Consider the following 23,192-nt stretch of genomic DNA (forward strand, 5'->3'; position numbering starts at 1 on the left):
TTTGCCCAATCAGTTGGGTGATAAAAAGCAGCCTGGTTACTCTTCAATAGGAAAGGATAAGACAAAGAAACTTTGTATAAACACCTTCCACTATTTAGAAGCGATAAGGAATGTTCAGTACTTATTTTCCTAACCTGTAGTTCCTCTATTCAAATGAATTCATTCTATTCAGTTATTCAAAGCTGCTGTTAAAAAGTTATTTTTAAAGATATCTAAAAACATGTTATATACAATTCATATCATGTCAAATGAATCAAATATGGCTATATTATACTGTGCGTATAAAATGGTTAGGATGGGTTCAGTTGTAAAGCATGTTTTCAGTCAAATGTATGGGTTTTGCCTGAATGCTGAGCAGTAAATAATCACTTTGACTGGCAATTCACTCTTCAATCTATTGACCCGGTAATAAAGTAGATATGCCAAAAAGCCTAAAAACACTTGAGTGTTATTGGACTAATTTACCCCAGGGGGTGGGGGTGGGGGGGCGGAGAGGTGAAAAAAAAAAAAAACAGTAATCAGCATCCCAAGGAGGGTAAAGGACTGAATGAAATTTGAACAACCAAGTGACAGTTAAGACCAAATCTTCCCATAAAATGACATACCAACAATATTCCAATTAAATTGTCTTCATTAGATTTTTATTAAGATTTTTCTTTTTTAAATACATAGTGGGTTGGATTCCTAAGTCACATTTCAAGGATGCATAGAAGGAATCCAGTAATGCTTCAAACCATAAGAGCAGATTTCATTCAAAGTACAATGGCAAAAATATACAAAGATGCACAAAATCTTTATTAAATGACCACATAGTAATGTGATACAATACTTCCTGATACAAGAAAATCGATTGACTAGTTTGTGATATATTTAAAAATTCCCACAGTAAAACAAAATTTGTAGGTAAAATCTGTCTACACACATTACCATTTACTTTTCCTGACTATTTTCCCTCTATCTGGTATCTTCCTTCCATATACCCATTGCCCTGTGCTGTTCCCTGAACCTTCTCAACTGTGTTCCTTCTCCTGACTGGTGACCTATTACCTATAAAGTCTCTTCAAATCAGTGGCACCACCGAGCTCTGATCTCAGCTGGCTCTTCCAGAAAAGGGCAATAAGGTAAATAAATACACAGTAAGGCAGTTCCAAGCGATAACAGACCTTTGATGATCTGATTATGTATACTGTGTAGGTACTTTCTCATCCTAAACGTGAGCCTTTTCTGATTCCCACTGAATTCTGTACTTATAGGAGAGAGAGAGAGAGAGAGAGAGAGAGAGAGAGAGAGAGAGAAGTACAGATTCTTTTTAGCCTAGGAACACACATCCTAAGACATCTAAAACTCCCATTAGGTGTCAGCGGAATAACTGGAAGGAGGTAGTGGTCAGAAGCATTGAAAACCAGCTATTACTAACTTTAGAATTGTATGTAGGGGGGCCCAGAACTGATGGTGGTACCCGAGCACCATGTGGGGGTACCACCAGATACCTGTTAAAATAAATTGCAAACAAAAACGAAGCACAGATTGGATATGAATGAACTCTTTTCTACTTAAGACAATGAGCTCCAACTTGGAGACCACCAGCCCCTGCCAGTTTCCCAGAGATGATGAGCAGTCCTCGAATCCATGTGCACAGCCGGCATTGCCAATCGAATAAACAAACCACATGCTTCTCAAATACAGAGATGGCTAGTCCTCAAATGTAAATCGTGGATGACATGATTAATAAAATCAAAATACATTCATAGAAGGTATTGAATTCATAATTTAGTTTATCATCAAGTATTTTCTCAGCTAATATACAATAAGTATACAATGACTCATATAAGTTAGACCTTGAAAATTTTGGCGTTATAAAAAGTATCTTCATGCCAACAAAAGGGTTGGGAATCACCAGCCTGGGGTTCTATAATCAAGTCTCCCAATAAGGTTTGATTACCTGGGTTCCAGTTGCCTCAATATGTACATAGGTAGGCTGACCTCCTTCCTTCCTTTCTCAGTGATAAATACCAAAAACACATCCATGGTACTAATATTTACTAATGTGTGCAAAAATAATGGCTTTTCATTTGGAGTAATAAATTTAAAGTAACAAAGGGAAACTAAACACATATACTAAAATCCATACACTATACAGTTGTATCATTTTCAACCGTTGAGAAATCAGGGTTGGAAATCAAGTTATATGGTAACAGTAACTATATTCCTTTGCCCAATCAGTTGGGTAATAAAAAGCAGCCTGGTTACTCTTCAATAGGAAAGGATGAGACAAAGAAACTTTTTATAAACACCTTCCGCTATTTAGAAGCGATAAGGAACGTTCAGTACTCCTTCTGTGGAGGAGACCCTTAATTTAATTTGCAGGGTCTCCTCCACAGGCCTACGAATCTACGCAGAGTATACTCAAACGTCCCCTTAGCACGGGCTGCCTACAAGCACTGTGGGCTGAAGGAGCCCACAGGGCCGCGTTGCGCCGGCTCTCCCCTTCCACTCTGTAAGAGCTCCGTGTTCATTAGCCAAGTGGTCCGTCTTTCAAGACAACAGTAACAAATGAAGAAGGAAGAACAAATGTGCGCTCATCAGCAAATCTAAGGCAGGTTGATTGCCTGGTCCTCTGCGAATTTAGGGATCTTCTTAAACTCATTTTGTTTCTTGAAGAAAAGCTGGGCCAGGATGTGGTCTGCTGTGGCCTGGAAGTAATCGTCCATGTCAAGGGTTTGCAGCTGACAATGGGAAAATAGAAAAAAAGATGTATCAGCAGTGAACTACTCAGGTTCCGAAAAGATCTTACCGAGGCACTTACAAGACAGCGGGGTAGCTGGCTGTGCAGCTTTGCACAGCTGTGAAGTCCTGTGAATGGTCACCTGTGTGCCTGCTCTTCCCTTGCCATGGGGAGCTCAGCTTTTCAACTCTGAGAATAAAGAAAGTGTGCCTGATGGCTAGATGGGCTGGGGCATCTGAAGCTTTCTTTAGAAGGGACCTCCATCCTACTGAGAGACAGTTTTCTTTGATGAGGGAACAGGACTCTGTCTTCCTGTGAGCAGGGACTAATGACAAAACAGCTTCTCAGAGCACCATGTCCAAAAGCAAATGATGGAGGCCAACCTCGCCGCCACGTAAGTGGTCCTCACGTTCCACAACCAGACAGCAGCCTCTCTCTGCTGGGTTAATAATCTCTGCCTGTCTGGCCGGACTATCCAGTCAAGTAGCTGTGACTGAATGTCCTTGTCTGCTCTCCTTACCACCGTCTTTGTCCCTCTCCCTCTCTCGGTCTCTCTCTCTCTGACCCTATCTCTCTTTCTCAGTCGGCCTCTCTCAATTTCTGCATGTGTGTGTGAGAGACAGAGAGAGAGAGAGACGGAGAGAGAGAGAAAGAGAGAAAGAGAGAGAGAGAGAGAGAGAGAGAGAGAGAGATTTGCCTTAGAATCTGTCTCTTGTCTATATGTATGTGTCTGTCTACGTCTGTCTGTCTCTGTGCATGTATATGCTGTGTCTATCTGTCCTTCTGTGTCTATGTATAGGACTGTCTCTGTATGGGTATGCATGTGTCAGTGTGTCTCTCCTATGCCTCTGTCTCTCTATGGGTGTTACTCCCTCTGTGTTTATATCTGTGTGTCTCCTATTTGTGTCTCTGCGTTGTTTGTCTCTCTGTATTTGTCTTTGTAGATCTCTCTCCTCCTCTCCGTGTGTTTCTCTCTCCACATGTCTTTATTTCTGGGTATGTCTCTAAGCATGTCTTTTCCTCTCTGGGCATCTCTCTCTGTATCTATCTCTGTATGTCTCTGGGCATGTATGTCTCTGGGTCTCTGTCTCTTATTCTGTGTTTCTCTCTGGGCATGTGTTTCCCGCTTCTTCTCTATCTCCGCATCCTCTCTCTCTCCCTCCTTCCCTTCACACCCCTTATGCAAAATAATATCCCCATTAGAAACATTTCCCATTGCCCACTCTGACAGCATAGTGGGGGACTATCCCCCCTCAAGTGGAATAGCAGACATTCCTGAGGGTGGGGTAGAGGTTAAAAAAAAATTTGTCCTACCTAAAATTCTGATTCATTTATTTCTTCTCTGTTGTGGACCACTCCCTTAAATTGTTCCTTTTCATTGAAAAAAAATCTATTTCTATTCCATTTTTAAAAGATTTATATTCTTTATTTTTTGGTTTATATTTAATGGTTTTCAATTGATATTTTCATCCTTCTTTCATACTTTATGTTTTAATTTCTTGGTATTAGCCTTTCATGTCACATTAATTCTTTTTTATTTTATCTCCCATACTTATTTAATTCTTAAGTTTTTACCTTTGGAATACTTTTACACTTATATAAAATCTACATTGTGCTCACTTTTAAAATTCTCTTCTTACTCGTAACTTTTCAAACTCAAACTTGCTATTTATAACCTGAGGGTTTTTTCTTCTTTTCCTATTTATGTTTTACTTGATTTGATTTTGCACTATCGTTTATTCTTACAATGGCTATAGAGAAGAGTGACCAAAGGGGTAGCAGTATCAGTGAGACCCACTCCAAAAGTAGGGAACACTGGACTCCCCCCACCCAACAAACTCTATAGCTTTCAATTCCAACTCTTCCTCCCATAGCTCTCCACAGACTTCATCCCAGGTCCCCCCAGGAAGGTTTGGAGACCCAGGGAAGCAGATGCTGAAATGTTCCAGTCTCTCAAAGAAGGGATGTGTCATTATGGGAAAAGAGCACAACCAAACCACCTCTAGGGGCAGGTCCTGCTGATGGTACTGCCAAATTCATGCTGTGCTCTTCCCTGGAGATCTTGTTGCATCTCACAGGAAGGACCACGGCCAAGAGAAATGTCTGTCAGCTCCTGGACTTGCCCAGTCAGACTGTTAAAATTCTCACTGTTATAAATCTCAGAAGGGAACCTTGTCCTCAGCATTTTTCAACATCTGAATTCCACCCCATACACATCATTCCCTGCAATTATATAACCGTGGGTGAGTTTTTAACAGCAACTTATTTTTAATACCACAAATAATTCCTCTTAGTTTACAGACTAATGCATTATTCATTTTATAACCCAGACCATCATATCAGATGTGCTTAAAATAAAGGAGGACAGGAAGAAAGGCTGCTCTTACACACTAACGTTGTTCAGTCACACTCAGGGTTATTTCACTACTCCTAAAGTTTCTTTTCATATACAAGAGTCTCTATTTTCCCCCCTCTCTCTTTGTGCCAAGTAAATGCTGGAAAAATAAACTGGGCATGCTCAGTTCAGCTCCTCCTTCTCTCTTGGGAGCTGGCGAAGCTTCAAAGCGCATGTTCTGCTCCTTTGAGCCATAGGTGTACAAGGGGCCGCCTCGACATGCGGAGGACAATCCAATTCTGGGGATTGACATTAGGAAACCCACCTGTCCACAGGTATTAGTCACGTTCTCTAATGCCCGCTTCATTAGTAATAAAAATGCTTTCATGGATTTCTATATACTATTCTTTGGTCTTTTTTCTCAGTTAGGTCAGAACTTAGGGAATTAAGAGGAAATGTGATATATCAGATTCCTTTATAACCACATGAAAGATTATTTGATTCTCCTCCTAGTCACACATTGGTTCTGCCAGTTCCTTCATTTATTCATTCCTTCATGTATTCATTCATTCATTCATTCAACACACATTGACTGAGAGCCCGTGGTCCAGATACATTGCTCAGCGGCATATTCTGCACACCACTGGCACTCAACTCAGCAATCTCTTTTAAGCAAGCTTATTCTCACCTGGTCCCTGGTGCTGAAGGCAAGAAGTAAAAGCAAATCCTCATCACATGCGCTCTTAATGTAATGCTGGTTTCCAATGGGGAAAAATATCACGTCTCCAACATGAATGTCAAACTCGATGGTACCCTGAGTATTAATAATACCCACCTAAGGAAGGAAAACAATCCTGACGTTAAGCAAATCAAATCAAATGTTCATTAAGGATAAGTATGACTAGTGAAGAACAGAGGAATAAGAGCACATGGTTATAAAGGGACTTCTCAGTGAGGGCAAATAGCAGAAGATAGAGGCCATCCTTCACATAAAATCTCCTGCTTCTGAGACAAAGTCCCACAGAAATCAAAAGATACTCTGTTTAAGTGAATGTTCCCCGAAATGCCATCAGCGAGTTCAATACTGCAGAACATCATGCAAAAAAGAGCCTCCATCACCGTGTTCTAATTAAGGGTTATAAATTACCCTTTGGTAATTACCTAATTAGGCAAAGGATTTAAATTTCCGTGTTTTACTCTTCCCATGCCCTCCTTTCTACTTGTTGGGGGAAATTCCGCCTTCTACGAGAGCAACATCCTAACAGTCTTCCTTAAAAGGGTGAGAGACTAAATTACACGCATGTGAGTACACAAGCACACCAAAAATAAAATCTGATCCTTGAAATATAATTTGTGAAAAATTGCAATGCCCTTTTCCAATTTATTACAAAGCCTTCACCTCAAAAAGCATAAAACGTTTGCTAGGGATGACATAATAGATGAGTGTCAGTCTGGTTTGGCTCTTTCTGTCAAGATTGAGACCGGTACCGGCTAGAGAAGCCTATTTTACCCATGTATACCATGACAGATTTCCCCAGGGAGCTCTCGGAAAGTCCAGAACCACTGTCAAATCACTATGGGAACATGCTTCTCAGTTTGGCTTTTATTATGGTAATGATATAATTGATTATCCAAACCAGGACTCAAGAGTCAAAAGGGGTGCTGTTAATGATTCCCCAAGATGGCAAGTATACATCAGGAGGACTCCGGGTATACGGGGATATGTGGCCACTCAACTGATGCTTTACACTTCCCCACCCACCCACCCCAACTCACAGTGCACTGAAAGGCAAACCGTGATTTCACATTCTCCAAAGGACGGTGCATTAAACCCTTGCATTACCTGAGAATGCAAAACTCTGCAAATGTAAGCAGGTGTTCCAGACCCTTCACCCTATGTGATAACTCTTCATCACGGCTGAGGTTCTTAGCCTCCTGCTTGCTGAGCTCAAACTTGGACGCTCTCTAGCAGAGCCTGCCTGCTATCCTCTGGAAACTGTCCGGAAAGCCATTAGCATCGGGTCTTTTTATGTGACCAACAACCGAACCAAAATAAATACCTCCCACTTGCTTCTTTCTGCATTAGAAAGGAAAGTTCACAGAAAAATTACCTTTGCACATCCACTTATTACATATCCCATTTCATTTGCATTAAAATGGAAATGTGGCTGTCGTAATCCATTGTTGTAAATTCTGACTGTACTCAAAGCGAGGGTATTTTGATGCTTGAAAAAGAAAAAGTGAAATCGAATTATTTAGCCAACAACCTACTCAGCAACTTAACAATTCATTTAATCATAACTAATATTTATGCAGCCCTCACTAAGACGTGTAATATTTATGTCCTTTCCATTTATTTTGTCACTTTTTCCTTATAACAGTCTTAAAAGGTTGGTAGTATTATTCTTCCCATTTTACAGGTGATGAAATTAAAATCTAGGTTGGTGGTGAGTAATTTACCAAGGTTCACACAGTGGCAGAACTGGGATTTGAATCAGGGAATTTGACACCATAGCTGTCCTCAGAGTCATGCAATACAGCATTTAAAACAAATGAAAAGAGAAATCTTACAAGCATCCAATCTTTTCATTAATGTAACTATCCACACCAAGAAATTAAGTTCCCAAATCCCCACTGAGGCCTCAATTAATAGTTTACATTGATCAAATCAACTAATGTTCAATTAGATCTTTCCTTTTCTCTTTGTCCAAAAGAAGGCTGAATCTGATCAAAATCTCATATTTCATCCACCTTAATAACCATCAAAACATTTTTTTCTCAATTACCTGATTCAAGAATTCACTAAAAATTTTTTCGTTGTTGCTTAGTTCACTTCCATTTTTCCAATATTGTGCCAGTTGTATTATTCCTCCTGGAAATCGATATTCTTTTGAACCTGGGTTAGATGAAGTTTAAAAACCAAAGTAAGATAAAATACTTCAAAATTGTACCACAAAAGGAGAGTCTAAAGTAGCCCCAGTAAAGGACATTGCTCTTCTACAGTCACAAAAAGCTTATGTGGTAGTAACTGCGAACGCCAGATCCTATGTGCCCCCAAGATATTGAGCTGAGATGGTCAGATACTACCCTATCTTCCAAGCTCTTCTGAAATTTCTAACATAAAGTGGCCTCTTTAAGACAAAGTATTCAATTCAGGGGACCATGCTAGACAACTTGAGAGTAATCCTAAATACTGTCATCCCTACTTTGTTAAATTCTCTTTGCTTCATAACAGTTCTCTCCCGCTTACAAATGTCATAGTACAGGCCACCATCATTCCCTATTTGAGGGACTGTGAGAGCCCCTACTCATATCCCTGCTTTTCATCTAACCCCTTCCAATCCAGTCTCGACAATTCAGCAGGATTGGTCATCACTTCAAAAAACAAAACTAACACAAACTCAGAAAAATATCTGTACCCCCATGTTCATTGCAACATTATTTACAATAGCTAAGATATGGAAACATATCTTAGTGTCCACTGACAGATGAATGGATAAAGGAAATGATCCAATGGAGCATTATTCAGCCATAAAAAAGAATGAAATCTTATCAGTTGTGACAACATGGATGAACCTTGAGGGCATTATGCTAAGTGAAATGAGTCAGACAGAGAAAGACAAATACTGTATGATCTCATTTAAATGTGGAATCTAAGAAAAAAAAGGAAAAATAAGCTCATAGACAGAGAACAGATTGGTGGTTGGCAGAGGTCGGGGGTATATGGGTGAAGAGAGGCAAAAGATACAAACTTCCAGTTATAAAATAAATAAGCCATAGGGATGTAATAATGTACAGCATGGTGACTATCGTTAATTCATTAATAATACTGTATAGCATATTTGAAAGTTGCTAAGAGAGTAAATCTTAAAAGTTCTCATTATAAGAAAAATAAGTTCCGTACGTATGGTGACCATGTTAACTGACTTATTGCAGTAATCATTTCACAATATATATAAATATTGAAGGTCCTGTTGTACACCTGAAACTCACATAATGTATGTCAATTATATCTCAAACAAACAATAAAGAAATAAATGCCTCATGTGTCATTTTTCTATTTAAGACCCCTTAGTTGCTCCTCATTTCCATCAAGATAAAGTATAAACTCATTCACATAAAACCTGCACGATTGGACCCCTCCTCTCCCATCAGCCTCTTCTCCTCAATCCCCTCCCCCAGACCCAACACACACCCTCACATTTTGAAATCTTTTGCCACATTCTCTTTTGTTTCCCAGTCTTTTCTCAACATTTCCTACTCTGTTGAGAACTGTATTTTTTAAACTTCTCTGGACCCACCGCAAAAAAAAACAAAAACAAAAAAACAAAAAACAAACTACCTTACATCTTAATCCAGTACAGCTATATAATAACATATATAAATAGTTAACTAACTAAAAAGGCTTCACAAAATAACATACTATACCTTTAAGGTCATAAAAGTATCTCCACACAAGGCTGTCTGGAGACTGTGTGTAACTAGCATTCATAACCAGTTCTGCCAAGTTGGGGGGAAGGTTGACCCCCTGATCCTCTTTTTGCTTATGGAATGTTCTAATGAAATTAACTCCACCTTCAGGCTGAAACACATGAGAAACCACATGAGATATTTGTGAAACAGTCTACAGATTTTAGCAATAGAAGGGTGGGTAGCTGAGGATAGGGTAGTGTCAGCACCAGTGTGGTTTTCAGTGGCCCAAAGGAGCTGGCCTCGATTAGCCGAAGACTTGTGATAATTATGAAAACCCTACAAGTTTTCAATGAATTTTGGTTTTAAATGTGTTGGTGTTTTATGGTCAGTAAAAACTCCTACAAAAACATGCATTGGTTCCCATGTTTACAGATGCTCTCCCTAATGACTCAATTCTTCTGTTTCTCCCGATAACATTAGATCAGGATCTGCTGCTAAATAGATCTCTATACCTTACTAGACAGATTTCTAAACTGACCCTTCCCATAGCCAATCATGGACCATCACCAATTCATCTGATCACACACTTGTATTGTCAGCATCCACATCTGACCCTCTGCACCCAGCATTATCAGCAATCCCTCCAATGATAATATTAATATTTAAACAGACCAAAAGTAGCTATTGTTCAGGAAACCTGTAGGATTCTCTGCATCAGAGTAAGAAAGCTCAATTACATTATTTGTAGCAAACTTCTCCCTGTACTAGCTTATGGCTTTTCAGACATTTAAGTTATAGCAATTTGTATTAACTATATCATAACCTTTCCACAGAATTCATTATAGTTTCCTATAGAAGTCTTTCATAAAGGAAAATACAGAGCAAACATTAAAAGTTTTATATCTCTAGTAGGAACACAAGGTTTGTTCTTGAGTCCATTCTCCAGCTGTTACCCTATTGGCTGGTGTCCTAGAAACACAAATTCTCAAGCTCTCTTTGTGCCTCTGTAATGCACAGCCTCATGGTGGGATTCACTTTTCAGTACAGACCTTGAGAGACCTGGAAGCGATGTCCTCAGGTGTAGAAAAAAATACGTCATCAAGATCCAGCGTCTGAAGTTCATCATGTGTGGAAAAGAAGAGCAAGAAAAAGCAGTCTTCGTTCCCCACATTCTTTATCCAGTGCAGTGTATTCTTCGGGAAGAAGATCACTTGGCCCGCTGTAACATTGTACGTGGTAACTACGTGACCGTCATCAACCACCCCAATCCATGCTGTCCCCTGAAACATAAACAGAAAAGCACATCCAACATCGCTTTGCGGCAATGTTTCTCAACCTTTTGTTCATTGCCTCCCCCCTAAGGTACCATTTTAGTCCTTTTTTCTGTAAAATTTTAATACTACAGATGTACTGTGGATCTGTACACTCTATACACGTACTGCTTGTGTACTCTACACATATCTATGCTTTATACATAAAAAGAATAAGTTTTTTGCCCCCCAAGAACCAGTTTTTGCCCCCTTAAAAAGACTGCAGGCACATGTGTCAATTTATATGCGGTTGTATAGACACACATGTTTTGTGTGTATGCAGACAGATGTGTATTTATTTTCCAGATAAGAAAAAGTCTGCATACAATTTAAATAATAATAGCACTTAGTGCTTTTACGGTGTGTCCAGGTATTCCTCTAAGTATTTTATCTGATTAACTCAATTATTCCTTGCATCAATCCTATTGTCATTTTGCAGATGAGGAAACTAAGTCTGGACAGAATGCATAATTTCCCAAGGTTATTCAGCTCATCAGTGGCAAAGCTGGGATTTGGACCTAAGCAGTCCAGCTCCAAAGTCTACACATTTTTTTAAATTGTGGTAAGAACCCTTAAAATGAGATCTACCAACTTAACAAAGGTTTAGGTGTACAACACAGTATTATTAGTCAGAGACACAATGTTATATAACAGATCTCTAAGACTTAATTATCTAGTCAAATTACCTAGTTAAAATTATTTAATCAAGTTATCCAGAAACAGGAAGTAGAATGGTGGTTGCCAGAGACTGGGGGGAAGTCTATGCTTTTAATTCATACTGCATCATACTTTGATTCTGCTGACTACAGAATTGTATCCTTTCTCTCACTTTCTAATCTGTTCCTTAGTATTACCCTGTGAGGTAGGTAGAGCAAGTACCGCTATTTCTGTTTTACCAGAGACTCATGGTCCTATAGCAGAAACATCCACAAGGGTGGATGAAAAAGAAGTCTTCGGTCTGTCCACACAGACAACATATATCACTTGGATCCAAATGGGTATCACAGATGCAGGGGAAAGGTAAACCTCTAAAGAGCTCTCTCCAAGTCCACATGCAAGGAACAGCAGAAATAGATATGCACCTGTTCTTATCAGGGCATCAACTACTCCAGACACAGAGCAGAGACAGCATAGTGGCCAATAGGACACTCACTGCAGGGCCACACACGCTGCCCTGCTCCCCTCAGGGACACTCCTTCCAAAGCTTTGGTGAAGATACTCAGAAACAAAGGCAATCACCACGGGGTGACGTACTGTGGAGGGACTTCCCTCACATCCTATTGTTTGCTTCCCTAGCCTGATTGTGAGAGTGAGGGATCCCACAATTTTCCTGGGATCTAGAGAATATTCTCACCCACTTTACTTTTTCAGAGTTAAATTATTTTATATGTTTTTAATTAAGATGTAATTGACATACAATATTATATTAGTTTCAGGTGTACAACATAAAGATTCAGCATTTGTATCTATTGTGAAATGATCACATCCATCACCACACATAATTATACATTTTTTGTATGATGAGAACCTTTAAGATCTACTCTCTTTCTTTGTTTGCTGTTGTTGCATATTTTTCTTTTTTACATTTTTTTTCTCTTTTAGTTGTTTTTTTCCTTCTTTAGTCACTTTCGAATAAAGCATACAGTATTATTAACTATAGCCACTGTGTAGATTCCATCTCCTTGACCTATTCATTTTATAACTGGAAGTCTGTACCTTTTGACCACCTTCTAGCCCACATGTAAAAGCTCAGAGCATAAATTCTCTCTGGACTTAGAGAACAGCCTACCCAAGCTGAGCTGGATCCCAGGCCTGTTACCTACTGCAACATGCTCCAGACTAATTTCCTGGCTTGCTATTTGTTTTTTAGGGGGCCCCCTCCAGGAAAGACCATTTAACTGTCTTTCTTCCTGCCTATCACTCTGCCACTTCTCAACCAGGGCCATGGAAACTAATATTTTGAAGATTATCCTGTTACATATTTTACACATGTGGAAAAAGACAAGAAGTCAAAACACATGGACTTTGTCTAAGTATAGCCAACAACTACAGTTTATCTTCAGAAAAGTCACTTAGTCTTTCTGAGACTATTCTCTCACGAGAAATAAGAAAAATTTGGTCTCATATAGATGAAACTCTAACCTCTCTTCTGGTTGTACATTCTAAAATTGAATGAATTGTCAAGAATTGGAAAAAAAAAGGAGTTTTATTAACAACAGAAATGTGTCACATAAAATTGGCTGGTCTAGTAACAAGATCACTATGGTGAGACCAACTCTGAAAGCTCTATGAGGGCTTAGTCACTACTGGTTCTCCAGTCTGAAATACAGAAGGCAACCAAGAAATACCTTTCAGAATTAATGACTTATTTGAAATTCAGTAAGTACATTCATTTCACCTCCAGCTCTATTTCACTTGACTTCCAGAAAATTCTGAAAGGTCTGAACCACAAAAGGGCATCCAATTGGCCTGACCTTAGGGACTCCCAGCTGAATATCTGCAACCTAGTTTGTTATTCCAGTCTCTGCTTTTCTCCTTAGAGGGAAGCTGCCATCTCTTTGATCATTAGATCAGAGCCACCAGCTTTGGCTTTGGCTCCGAGTATGAAACAGTGATCTTATTTGAACAATACTATATGAAAAATGATTTCATACTGAAGAAAGTTCAAAGTGGTGCCAAGAATAACTAAAACAAACAGGTTAATGCTTCAAGACACTGCTAACTAATCTACCTGAATACATAGCCAAAGCCTGGGTATTGTCCATCACCTAAGTAGGTTTTGCAACAACTAAAATAATAGCTTGAGGACACACCAACATTAATGCTTAAGTGCAGGTGGGAAACTCGTCATACCTGTACAAGATAGCCATGCTCGTTAGCATTGAAGTGCCAATGAGGGGCCCGGAGGCCATTGCTTTTTATTCTCAGGGTTCCCAGAGTCATCTGTGATCTCTGACTGTTCAAACTGCTCCCGAAGGCCTCTTCTTCAATGCTGAGGTAGTCTTTGACATTGTTCCTGTACCGGGCCCATTGGATTGCACCACCAGAGAACTCAAACACCTGAAAAGTCGTAAGAAAGCAACCAACCATCACCCTGGAGGCAATCTCCCGAGGACCAAGAGGCCACCACGGCCTATAAAGTAAGAGGAAGGCAACACAGAAAAGGTAGTGGTGGTGAAGTGAATACTAGAGTTCCAGAAAGGAAAAGGAAGGACAGGTCTGCGAGACTCCAGGAATGACAATAGTAGCACAAGCAATGCTATCAGTCTAGCCCCTGTTAGACATAAAAAAGAATGCCTGTCTTAACAAGAGAATAGAGGGTTTTCCATTTGCCCACCTGCAATTCTCCCCTCCAGCCAGACATAGAACTATCTACTAAAGAAAATTTCTGCCTGGGGCCAATATCAACCCAACTTGCCCTCTCCTCTATCCCTCCCATCCCTTCCTCATCCAGGTAGCCCACAGCTGGTTCCTTCTAATGTAAAGAGAACAACGCTTAGTAAAAAAAAACACAGTGGAAACTTTGTTTTGAAATTGCCACGTAGAATAGATGATTCCTAATATGTCTGAGTCATACCTTGGATTTAGGTAAATGATTAAGAAACTGGAATTTTGGATCAACGTCTTTTTGCAGTATCGGAATTGTAGTTGCTGGCAGTTTGGGTTCTAAATGGGGCTGAGAGTTGTTGGTATAAACCAGGGAGAGAATCAGTACCCCCACTGCTGTGGTAACGGTGCAGGCCAAGAGACACACCAGGAAAATACTCATCAGCGACCACGGCCTCTTCTTTTCCTAGGAGAAATTATGCAGCCGTTATTCTCTACTCTTCATGCAGTAAAAATATTGCCTTCTTTGTCAGTTTGGTTTATTTTCTCTTTGATTTTTAAAAAATGATGCATTTGTAGGAAAAATACACTCAGTAAAATAGTACATGCATAAATACGAGTGTCAATAAATACACACACACCCATATGCTTTGCTGATATCCAAATAAACAAGGATAAAAATAAACATATGAGGAACTGGGGCACATAACAAGTTAGCAGAAAATGAAGTAGCCAGTTATGTACATAAAATGCATTCCAATTCAGTCAGCCCCATTTACCAGTTTCTTCACCTGAAAATTAAAGCGGTTATAAAGAGCATTTTCTAAGAACTTTTTTGTTCCAGAATGTACATATCCACTTACATGCACAGGTACATGCATGGACATAAGTAGCATACTATATACAACTGACTGGACAGGTCTCAGTCTCTCTTCTACCCTCCTTCGTTTAAATGCTTCATTAAACTACCCTCCCTCCATATGAGCGACAAACCCATCTACCAAGTCTGAGCAAAATATTTCCATGTATTTCTATGTTAGTTTCCTGGTTTCACGTCACAAACATATGCTAAAAACAACAGCATTATTGCTGTGACTTTCCATCCACATTATTGAAAGCTGCCTAAACAATACACACCCTAATCTTTGGACCAATTTGCCCTCAATCCTCTGACAATTAAAAGGACATCAATAAGCACTGATGTCGAAGTCTCTTGTTCCACTGCCCTCTGAGTTCCTGGCCTTCCTCTCTGAGAAGGCATAGCTTGGACCACTAATGACTGTAACATAGATATTCTTAGGACTTTCACATTCTTAAACAGCATACGGTGTATCGCATAATTATTTATCAACATATTCAGTTTAACATTGTACAGGGGTGTTATATAAAACAATAAATAACTCATGAATACTATGATTTACACTTAATAGAGAGTTGGGCCATGGAAGAGCTAAAAGAGGTGTGAGTTAAGATCTTAGGAGCAAGAAGGCAAATCAGAAAATATTTAGAGCAAGAGACGCGACCTTGCTGAAAGAGGGTCACTTGGGGAAAGCTGGTCTAAGGAGGATTCTTTCCTGAGCTCTGCATAAGGGTTTTGGGGGGAACGCATCTCAAGATGTAAACCCCCACCTTACCATTCTGAAGATGGTGTCCGTCTTCCCCACAGGTGAAATATTCTGTGTTGCACCTTCATGCATTTCAAATGCTGCGTTGTCCATTGAAAAAAGGGGAAAGCAATTCACCGAAAAAGAAAACTGGAGAAATGTAGCTTTAGCAAATGAGGAGATCCCTGAGATCCCTGAGAGGAGAAGAATGAAAAGTCTTAAGTGAGGGAGCACTTATATAGAGCTGGAAGTTAAGGAAATAAGGAAGCTGTCTCTTAAATTATAATCTTGGTTCAAAAAAAAAAACCCTAGAAATAATTGCCAAATCAGAGGCCAATAAAACATTTCCTGTGGTCCCCAATTTGGCTCCCTGATGACGCATCCACAGATAATAATAGTAACAGCTACTATTTATTTCCTTCTCTCACTTATGCTCCAGACACTGCGCTAAGTGCCGCATATACATTTTATGATTGAATTCTTATAGTGGTCCTAGCAGGTACTATGATTATTCCCATTGGGTAGATGAGGAGACTGAAGATGGAGAGGTAAGGGAATTGCCCCAAATCACACAGCTAGGTTTAATGTCAGAGCAAAGCACCCTTTATCTAAAGAGTCTTCTGTGACACTGCTTCTCAGCAGAGTTTCAGGGTGGGGGCTTAGTCAAGTACAGTCCTTTTTTACATAAATCAGTTCTGCCTGTAAATAATGTGTCTGATCTTCCTATGTGGTTTAATGAATACCTGAAAGTTATGTAGTTTGTTACCTGAAAGTTAAATATTTATTTAAAATTCATTTGCATCATATTTCCTGGTAATGGGTCGTGGCCTGAGTAATCTATAAACTACTACTATAAATCCACAGTCATCCATCCTTCTTTCCTTTCTATTTTTCCACTTTTATTCCTTCAATATTCATTCAGCCTGGCTACCATTACAGGCTGTATGCCACTTCTATACAACACCAAGAGGACTTTCCATAGCTTATAATCTAGTAGGAGAAACAGAAAGTAAATTATCAGAAAAAAGTGCTGTGCTATGATAGATGTACAAGGACCTGAGGAGAAAGAGAAGGGAGTGATTGTCTGAGATGGGAGACAAAGCAAGGCTTCTCTGGAGTTACAATTTTGGCAGAGATTTTGAGTGCTAACACGGCTTCACAGGGTAGGCACACTTAGCCAATCACAGTTAATTCCAGATTTCTGGCCTGTCTATAAGCAGCTCTGGGACAGACCATGTGGCAAAAACATAAACTCGATCTGAGACCGGCAGCTCAGGTGCTGACAAAGCTGCAGGTTAATCTATGCTCAAGTGACGGGGAGTTAACTTTGTGGCTTTCGAACCAGATCTCATCAAATCAGAGACACAGCAGTGCATCGTATCAATTTAGTCTTTCCTCACAAAGACCTGAAACTTAAATGTATGGAATTGATTTTGAGGTAATAAAATACTTAAAATGACTGTTTGTCTGTGGGGCCAGTAAGATGATTTCTTCAGTTTCTTATCAGGGTACCATAAAACATAACTTTCCTTGTGCATTTGTTAGCTGGAATGTGTTTTACAATGAATGGTCTCTGAGACTCAATGAAATATAGTGTGACACTTTTCTTCAGTTTTACCAGCAAATGGTACTATATGTACTTTCAAAGCAAGTTTTATACAATTTCGTGTCTTGCTGTTTTTCTTGGAAGTAGAAAAACACAGCCCTCTGCCAACAGCAGTATCTGGGAGCTGTTTAGCATTTATTTAAATGACACCTCACTTCTAAACAAGAAAAGTTCTACTTATATGTTGTAGCCAGAGACAAACAGGGGTTCATGCCTCAAAACGGGTAAGAAAAACTAACAAATACATGCCCAATACTTTTCACTTCAAAATGTTTAAGCTATTGTGCCTCCAATCATAACTACGAATACCTGAAAATATTCCCCGAGGTTCACTTAGGCTGACAAATACAATCCTTGCTCAATTCAAACATGATTAGCAAATACAAACATATTTATTCATCCATCAGTGGCCAGGTTTATACCCAAATATTTAACAACGTATGAGGCACAGGCACCGAGCAGGCAGAACGGAAGGAGTTAGTTAGTGTGGCCACACCAGAGAGTGCTAGCTCCATAAATATCAGTCCTGCCAGTGACCATGCTATTGGTCATAGCCACTGGCAGGACTGGTATCTGGCTAGCCTTGGCGAGGGCACGTGGTCATAGTGGAGTGGTTAAGAGCACAAACTCTGAAGCCAGACCACCATGGTTTGGATCCTAACTCTGCCACTTACCAGCTGTGTGACCTGGGGCGTTATGTCACCTCTCTGTGCCTCAAGTTCTTCATCTAGACAATGGGGCTAATAATGCAACCCTCATACAGGTGAGAGAATTACATAAGTTCATCTCTGTAAAGCACGTAGCATCGCGCCTGCATATGGTAAATGCCCAATAAACGTTAGCCTGTTCCTTTTTAATAAGCATAAGTAGACCTGCTACTTCAATAATACGCATATTGTAATATGCGATAAGGACACCCTGAATTCATAAGCCACCTATTTCCCCTCCTAGGAATTCAAAGTACTATGTCCTCACACATTACCTTGAATGAGTTATAGAATTGTCCTTATTTTACAAATTAGAAAATTAGAATTAAAAGACCTGCACGTATTAAGCTAATAGAATTGTAACTAAAACCCAGGTTTCCTTCCTGCTTTTCTGGGAAGCTTCCCATCTGGACCACATCTAGGTACCACAAAGCTGGGGCAGTACATCCCTTATCCTTTCACCCCTTTGTCTTCTAATACACCCTCTCGCCATTTAACATCATTTAAACCATGATCGCTTTAATCTTTAAAACAGGTGGTGCTGAGAAGAGAGCAGGAATCCCTCATATCTACGTAACCACTGGATATCCACCAAAAATCTATTTTTTTTTTTAGTGAAAAAAAAAACAGAAAATCGCCATTAGAGTATCAGAACAATAATTGTAGCGGGCAGGATCCCTTGATGGGTGCTAAATGACTGTTTGAATGGTTAAGCTGAAAACAGAATATTTCCATATTCTTGAAGTATGTCTCCCAAATATTAGATGATTACTGAGGAAAAAGTAGTGATTTTATATGGAGAATGCTGTCCACACCACCCTCACCAAGGGATCAAGGTTAGCATCACCCACAATACATACTGATATCACGTACTCTCCAACATGATGCACCGAAAAGGGCAGGTCACCCCCAGTCTATGGAAGCCCTTTCAGTAATGCACAACCTCAATCTAACCATGAGAAAACATCCAACCCAAATCGAGTGACGCTTTACCAAATCACTGACCAGTAACCACTGACTCTTCAAAAGTGACAAGGTCATAAAAGGAAAGACAGGAACTGTCACAGATTAGAGGAGACTAAGGAAACTAAGTGGATGGAATCCTGAATCAGAAAAAATGACATTATAGAAAAAACTAGTAAAATCTGAATGAGGTCTGTAGTTCAGTTAATAGTACTGTGCCAGGTTTTGAAAACTGTTCTATGGTTACGTAGATAGTAATGTAAGGAGAAGCTGGAGGAAATTTATTCAGGAACTATCCTTGCAAGTTGTCGTGTGGTGTGGCCTGCGGGGTCTCTGGTCCCGGTCCCCACACAAGAACACAGGACATGGTGAGGCCAAAAAGGAACACCCACGGAGCCATAGGTGGGGGGGGTCACACCACTATAGTGTCACTGGAGACTGGATTCACCAGACATGTGACCTGCTGTCCGCTTTTCTGCCAACTGACCGACTCCCCTCGCTAACCTCAATCCGCGCTTGCCAGCCACCATCTTCTTGCTAGCCCCCCCATTTTCTGCTAGCGTAGCCACAGCAGTTATATTAGTGGCCAATGGCTCACTGGTTACAGCTGACGGCCAACTAGCCACAGCTGATGGCCATGCAATCACAGTTGATGGCCATTTACTACCTGAGCCAGCACCTTTTCACGTGAGGCCGAGAGCCTGGAAACTGCACTCCTGGCTCTGTCCCCACACAAGTCTAAGGTCTAACATCTAAAATTATCTCAAAATAAAAAGTTAAAGGGAAGAGAGAGAGAAAGAAAAAAAGAAAAGGAAGAACGAGGAAGGAGGAGGGAGGGGGAAGAGAGGTAAGGAGGGGAGGAGAGAAGGAAAATCCTGAGAAACATCATCACCCCTTTTTCTTGGGCACACGACTAGTTTATCTTTCCCAACAACCCTCACAGTTAGATGTGGCCATAAGACCGAGGGTTAGTCAATGAAATATGAGCAGAAATGAGGTGCACCACTTCCAAGCTAAGACTTTAAAAACAGAGAGTAACTCCCCACCAGGTCCCCTCCCCGTTTCACCCACTGGATACAGTGATGTCCTGGGGGAGGACATCTGGGGGTAGAGCCACCAGAACAAAGGAGCCGAGGTCCCCAATTCATTATGCAGAGGAAATTCACCTGACAACCCAGAACACCCACCTCCAACTCTCACATAAACAAGTAACAAAGTTCTGTTTTATTGCACCACTTTATATTTGGGCTGTCTGTTTTTTACCATAAACCAAAACAAGTATATTTACACCCTCTCTAACCCTTACGTCCACTAAGGTAGGCTGCCAGGTTTATTTGAAATGTTTATGCCATCACGAGGGCTAGGAGTATGCTAATAATAAACTTGGCAAGTGCTAAGAGCTGCTATTAATAATTCTAATATTTATCTAAGGGATAAACTGAATATATATTAAGGTATAATTCTTCATTGAATGACTTGAATTTATTTTCCTGGAACACGTCCAATCACAAAGGAATAACTGAGCCAACCCGTTCCTTCCTTTATGCCATGTTGGTAGGGAGAAAAGGAAGTGGATCTATTTTTCCTGTAAGAACATTTCCCCAGCCTCCCCCATCTCTGTTACCTGCCTCGTATCATCATTCAGGTGGAAAACGCTGATGAGACCATGTTGGCCAATTCCTTCTAATTACTTCCTTTGACATGTCTACCAGTAACAAGACTGACCAATGCTCGCATTATACAAATGTTTCTTATCTATTACTCAACTCTCAGATGACCACTGGATAACAGAGGTATATGAGAAGGTATATAATACACCAGACACTGAGGAGAGTTACTGAAAATCATAGAAGACACAGATCCTTGTCTCAAAGAATTTACAACGTCATGATTCATTCCAGTTAACAAATACACAAGGAAACTCAAATAGGAAAAACATTGTGTTTTATGGTACCCGGATAACAAGATGAGAAAATCACCTTACTGGCCCCACAGATAAAACGTAGAGAGTTATTTTAAATATTTATTAGCTCAGAATCAATGCCATAGATTTAAATTCCAGATCTGTGTGGGACAAGCCTCAGTAAATATTCCCACCACCCCACATGCCACTGCTATCCATTTTAGAATGTTCTTAGGAAGAACTCTAACCCTGTGGGTGTTAGGTTGGGATGGGCTTCTAAAATAACTGTCATAAACACTGGGAAGGAGCACTGAATTTGTGAAATTAAGAAAATGAAAATACTCTATGCATTCAGCTCTGAGCAATCTCATCTCAGACTAGTTCCTGAACCTTGTTAAGTCAGTTTCCTCGTGTGTATAAAATTAAGGCTAGATTCAAGGAGCCTGAAGACTGTCTAGCTCTACCCACTTGAATTGAGGATATAATTATTTTGAGAAATAACATTCAACTATTTGTTCCTCAACACTCCCATCTCCCTTTTTTTGTGTGTGTCCATTGACATAATTCAAGATAGTCAACACTCCAGCTATTTATTTCCCCAAATAAGTGCTTCATATGTAATTTACAGTGCCAGTCCACCGCATATTAGAAGAGAAGGCTAACTCCAGGAAGGCCCCTGAGTGGTGACATGCACAACAAAACCAGCTGAGTCCAAGTGCAGACAACGTCTGTCACCCCTCACGTACAATTCATTCAACAAACACTGGGTGCCAGGTACTGGTCTAGATGCTTGGGGTATATCAATAAACACAACAGACAAAAATTCCCTGCCCATGTGCAGCTTACACGCTAGTAGAAGAGTTGGAACAAACAAACAAACAAGAAGTGGTAACTTAAATACTAAATTACAAAGTGATAAGTGCTATGGGGGAAAAAAAGCAGGGGAAGGGAACAATTTTAATAAGGGAATCAGAATAGTCCTTGTCTGGAGTTTGGTAAAATTTTGTAGAAAAGGGAATTTTATGCTAGTTTCAGCTTTACTGGTGACAAGCTATGTGCCATAGACAAGGAATATAAATTCTGTGTGTTTAACTTACTCCTCGGGGAAATTCATAAGCCCTTTCCAACAATCCTTCTCAGGTTTTCATAAAAATTTAAAGAGATATTGGAGAAAATGCTTTAGAAAACTTTTACACTCACCATAAAATTGATAGGCCTTCTCCCTTCAGAGAGAAATAAATGTACATAAATATACATAAATACACTAGATTTCTCACACTCCTGACAATAATTCCAGATCATTTTCTTCCAGCCTTCACCTATCCTATCTGCTTTTGGTCCACTGCAGAAAGATGTGTTAAGATCTATCCTTTACATAAATGTGAGAGTGTTTAGCTAATCCTTCTGCCAGATGATCCATCTACTCAAAGCCAGGTGACTATAAAGTATACTTTATGCTTCATGTGGCCTCACACACCTACAACAGTCTCTTCTCTTGACGTCCTCTCCTGAACCTGTTTACCACAGATGGAAATTTTTAATAGGCAACAAGCAAAAACTCACAGTGTTAAGAATGAAGCAACCAAGTAAATCACTACATGCCAGGGTTCGTCCACGGACGGACACCCTTAGCCAAAGCCATGACAGCAAACTAACCAAGCGACTGATACACATCAAGTGCTGTGCTATGACAAGCCGTGTGCTGAGAGGCTAAGAAGCAAACCAGAAAACATACACCACGATTCTTACTCTTGAGAAATAAAGTGATGAAAGTAATATACTATTGAATGTCAACTGTAGTTGAAAAGATTTACATTTAAATTTAAAAAAGAAAAACAGAAATTTTCCATTTTTCATAGCTGACCTGAGTGGGGGAAATAAACGTACCCCAAAAACCTCTGTACCATTTCAATGCCTGGCCCACTAATGCCCCCAGACTGTGATGTGAGACCATGGGGAGTGAATCCCGCACCGCAGAGGCAATCATACACATGTGGGGGAACGTGTTTTAAACAGTCACTGCATATTTGCTGACAAACACAACATTATGACAGCCAAGCACTACGGTGGCACATTCTCACCTCTTTTGCATTCTTAGTCTGAACTAACACAGTTTGTAAACTTTGAACCTTCATCTTTTTTTTTTTAATTCACAAAGCTTTGGAAGAAAAATAATTTCTTTAAAACCAACTATAGTTACAATTTCATCTCCTATCTATGTGGGTCCATAAATAGCTCTAACTACAGCAACTACCTCCTAAACATGGTTCACTGCTCTTTACCAGCCACCTACCAAGTG

General features: G+C 39.9%; 1 protein-coding gene across 1 annotated transcript; it reads right to left on the reverse strand.

Moving 5' to 3' along the window:
- Positions 1-632: 632 nt before the first annotated feature.
- LOC141573141 (oxalate decarboxylase OxdC-like) lies at positions 633-15,929 on the reverse strand. Its single transcript, XM_074339947.1, has 9 exons — positions 15,745-15,929; positions 14,361-14,576; positions 13,637-13,843; positions 10,523-10,753; positions 9,489-9,642; positions 7,847-7,956; positions 7,172-7,285; positions 5,749-5,895; positions 633-2,726 (listed from the first exon to the last, which is right to left on the reverse strand). Exons 1-9 carry the CDS (start codon positions 15,826-15,828, stop codon positions 2,592-2,594), a joined length of 1,398 nt encoding a protein of 465 aa, XP_074196048.1. The 5' UTR covers positions 15,829-15,929; the 3' UTR covers positions 633-2,591.
- Positions 15,930-23,192: the final 7,263 nt, after the last annotated feature.

The sequence above is a fragment of the Rhinolophus sinicus genome, linkage group LG09 (assembly GCF_036562045.2).
Source record: "Rhinolophus sinicus isolate RSC01 linkage group LG09, ASM3656204v1, whole genome shotgun sequence".
Taxonomy (NCBI): domain Eukaryota; kingdom Metazoa; phylum Chordata; class Mammalia; order Chiroptera; family Rhinolophidae; genus Rhinolophus; species Rhinolophus sinicus.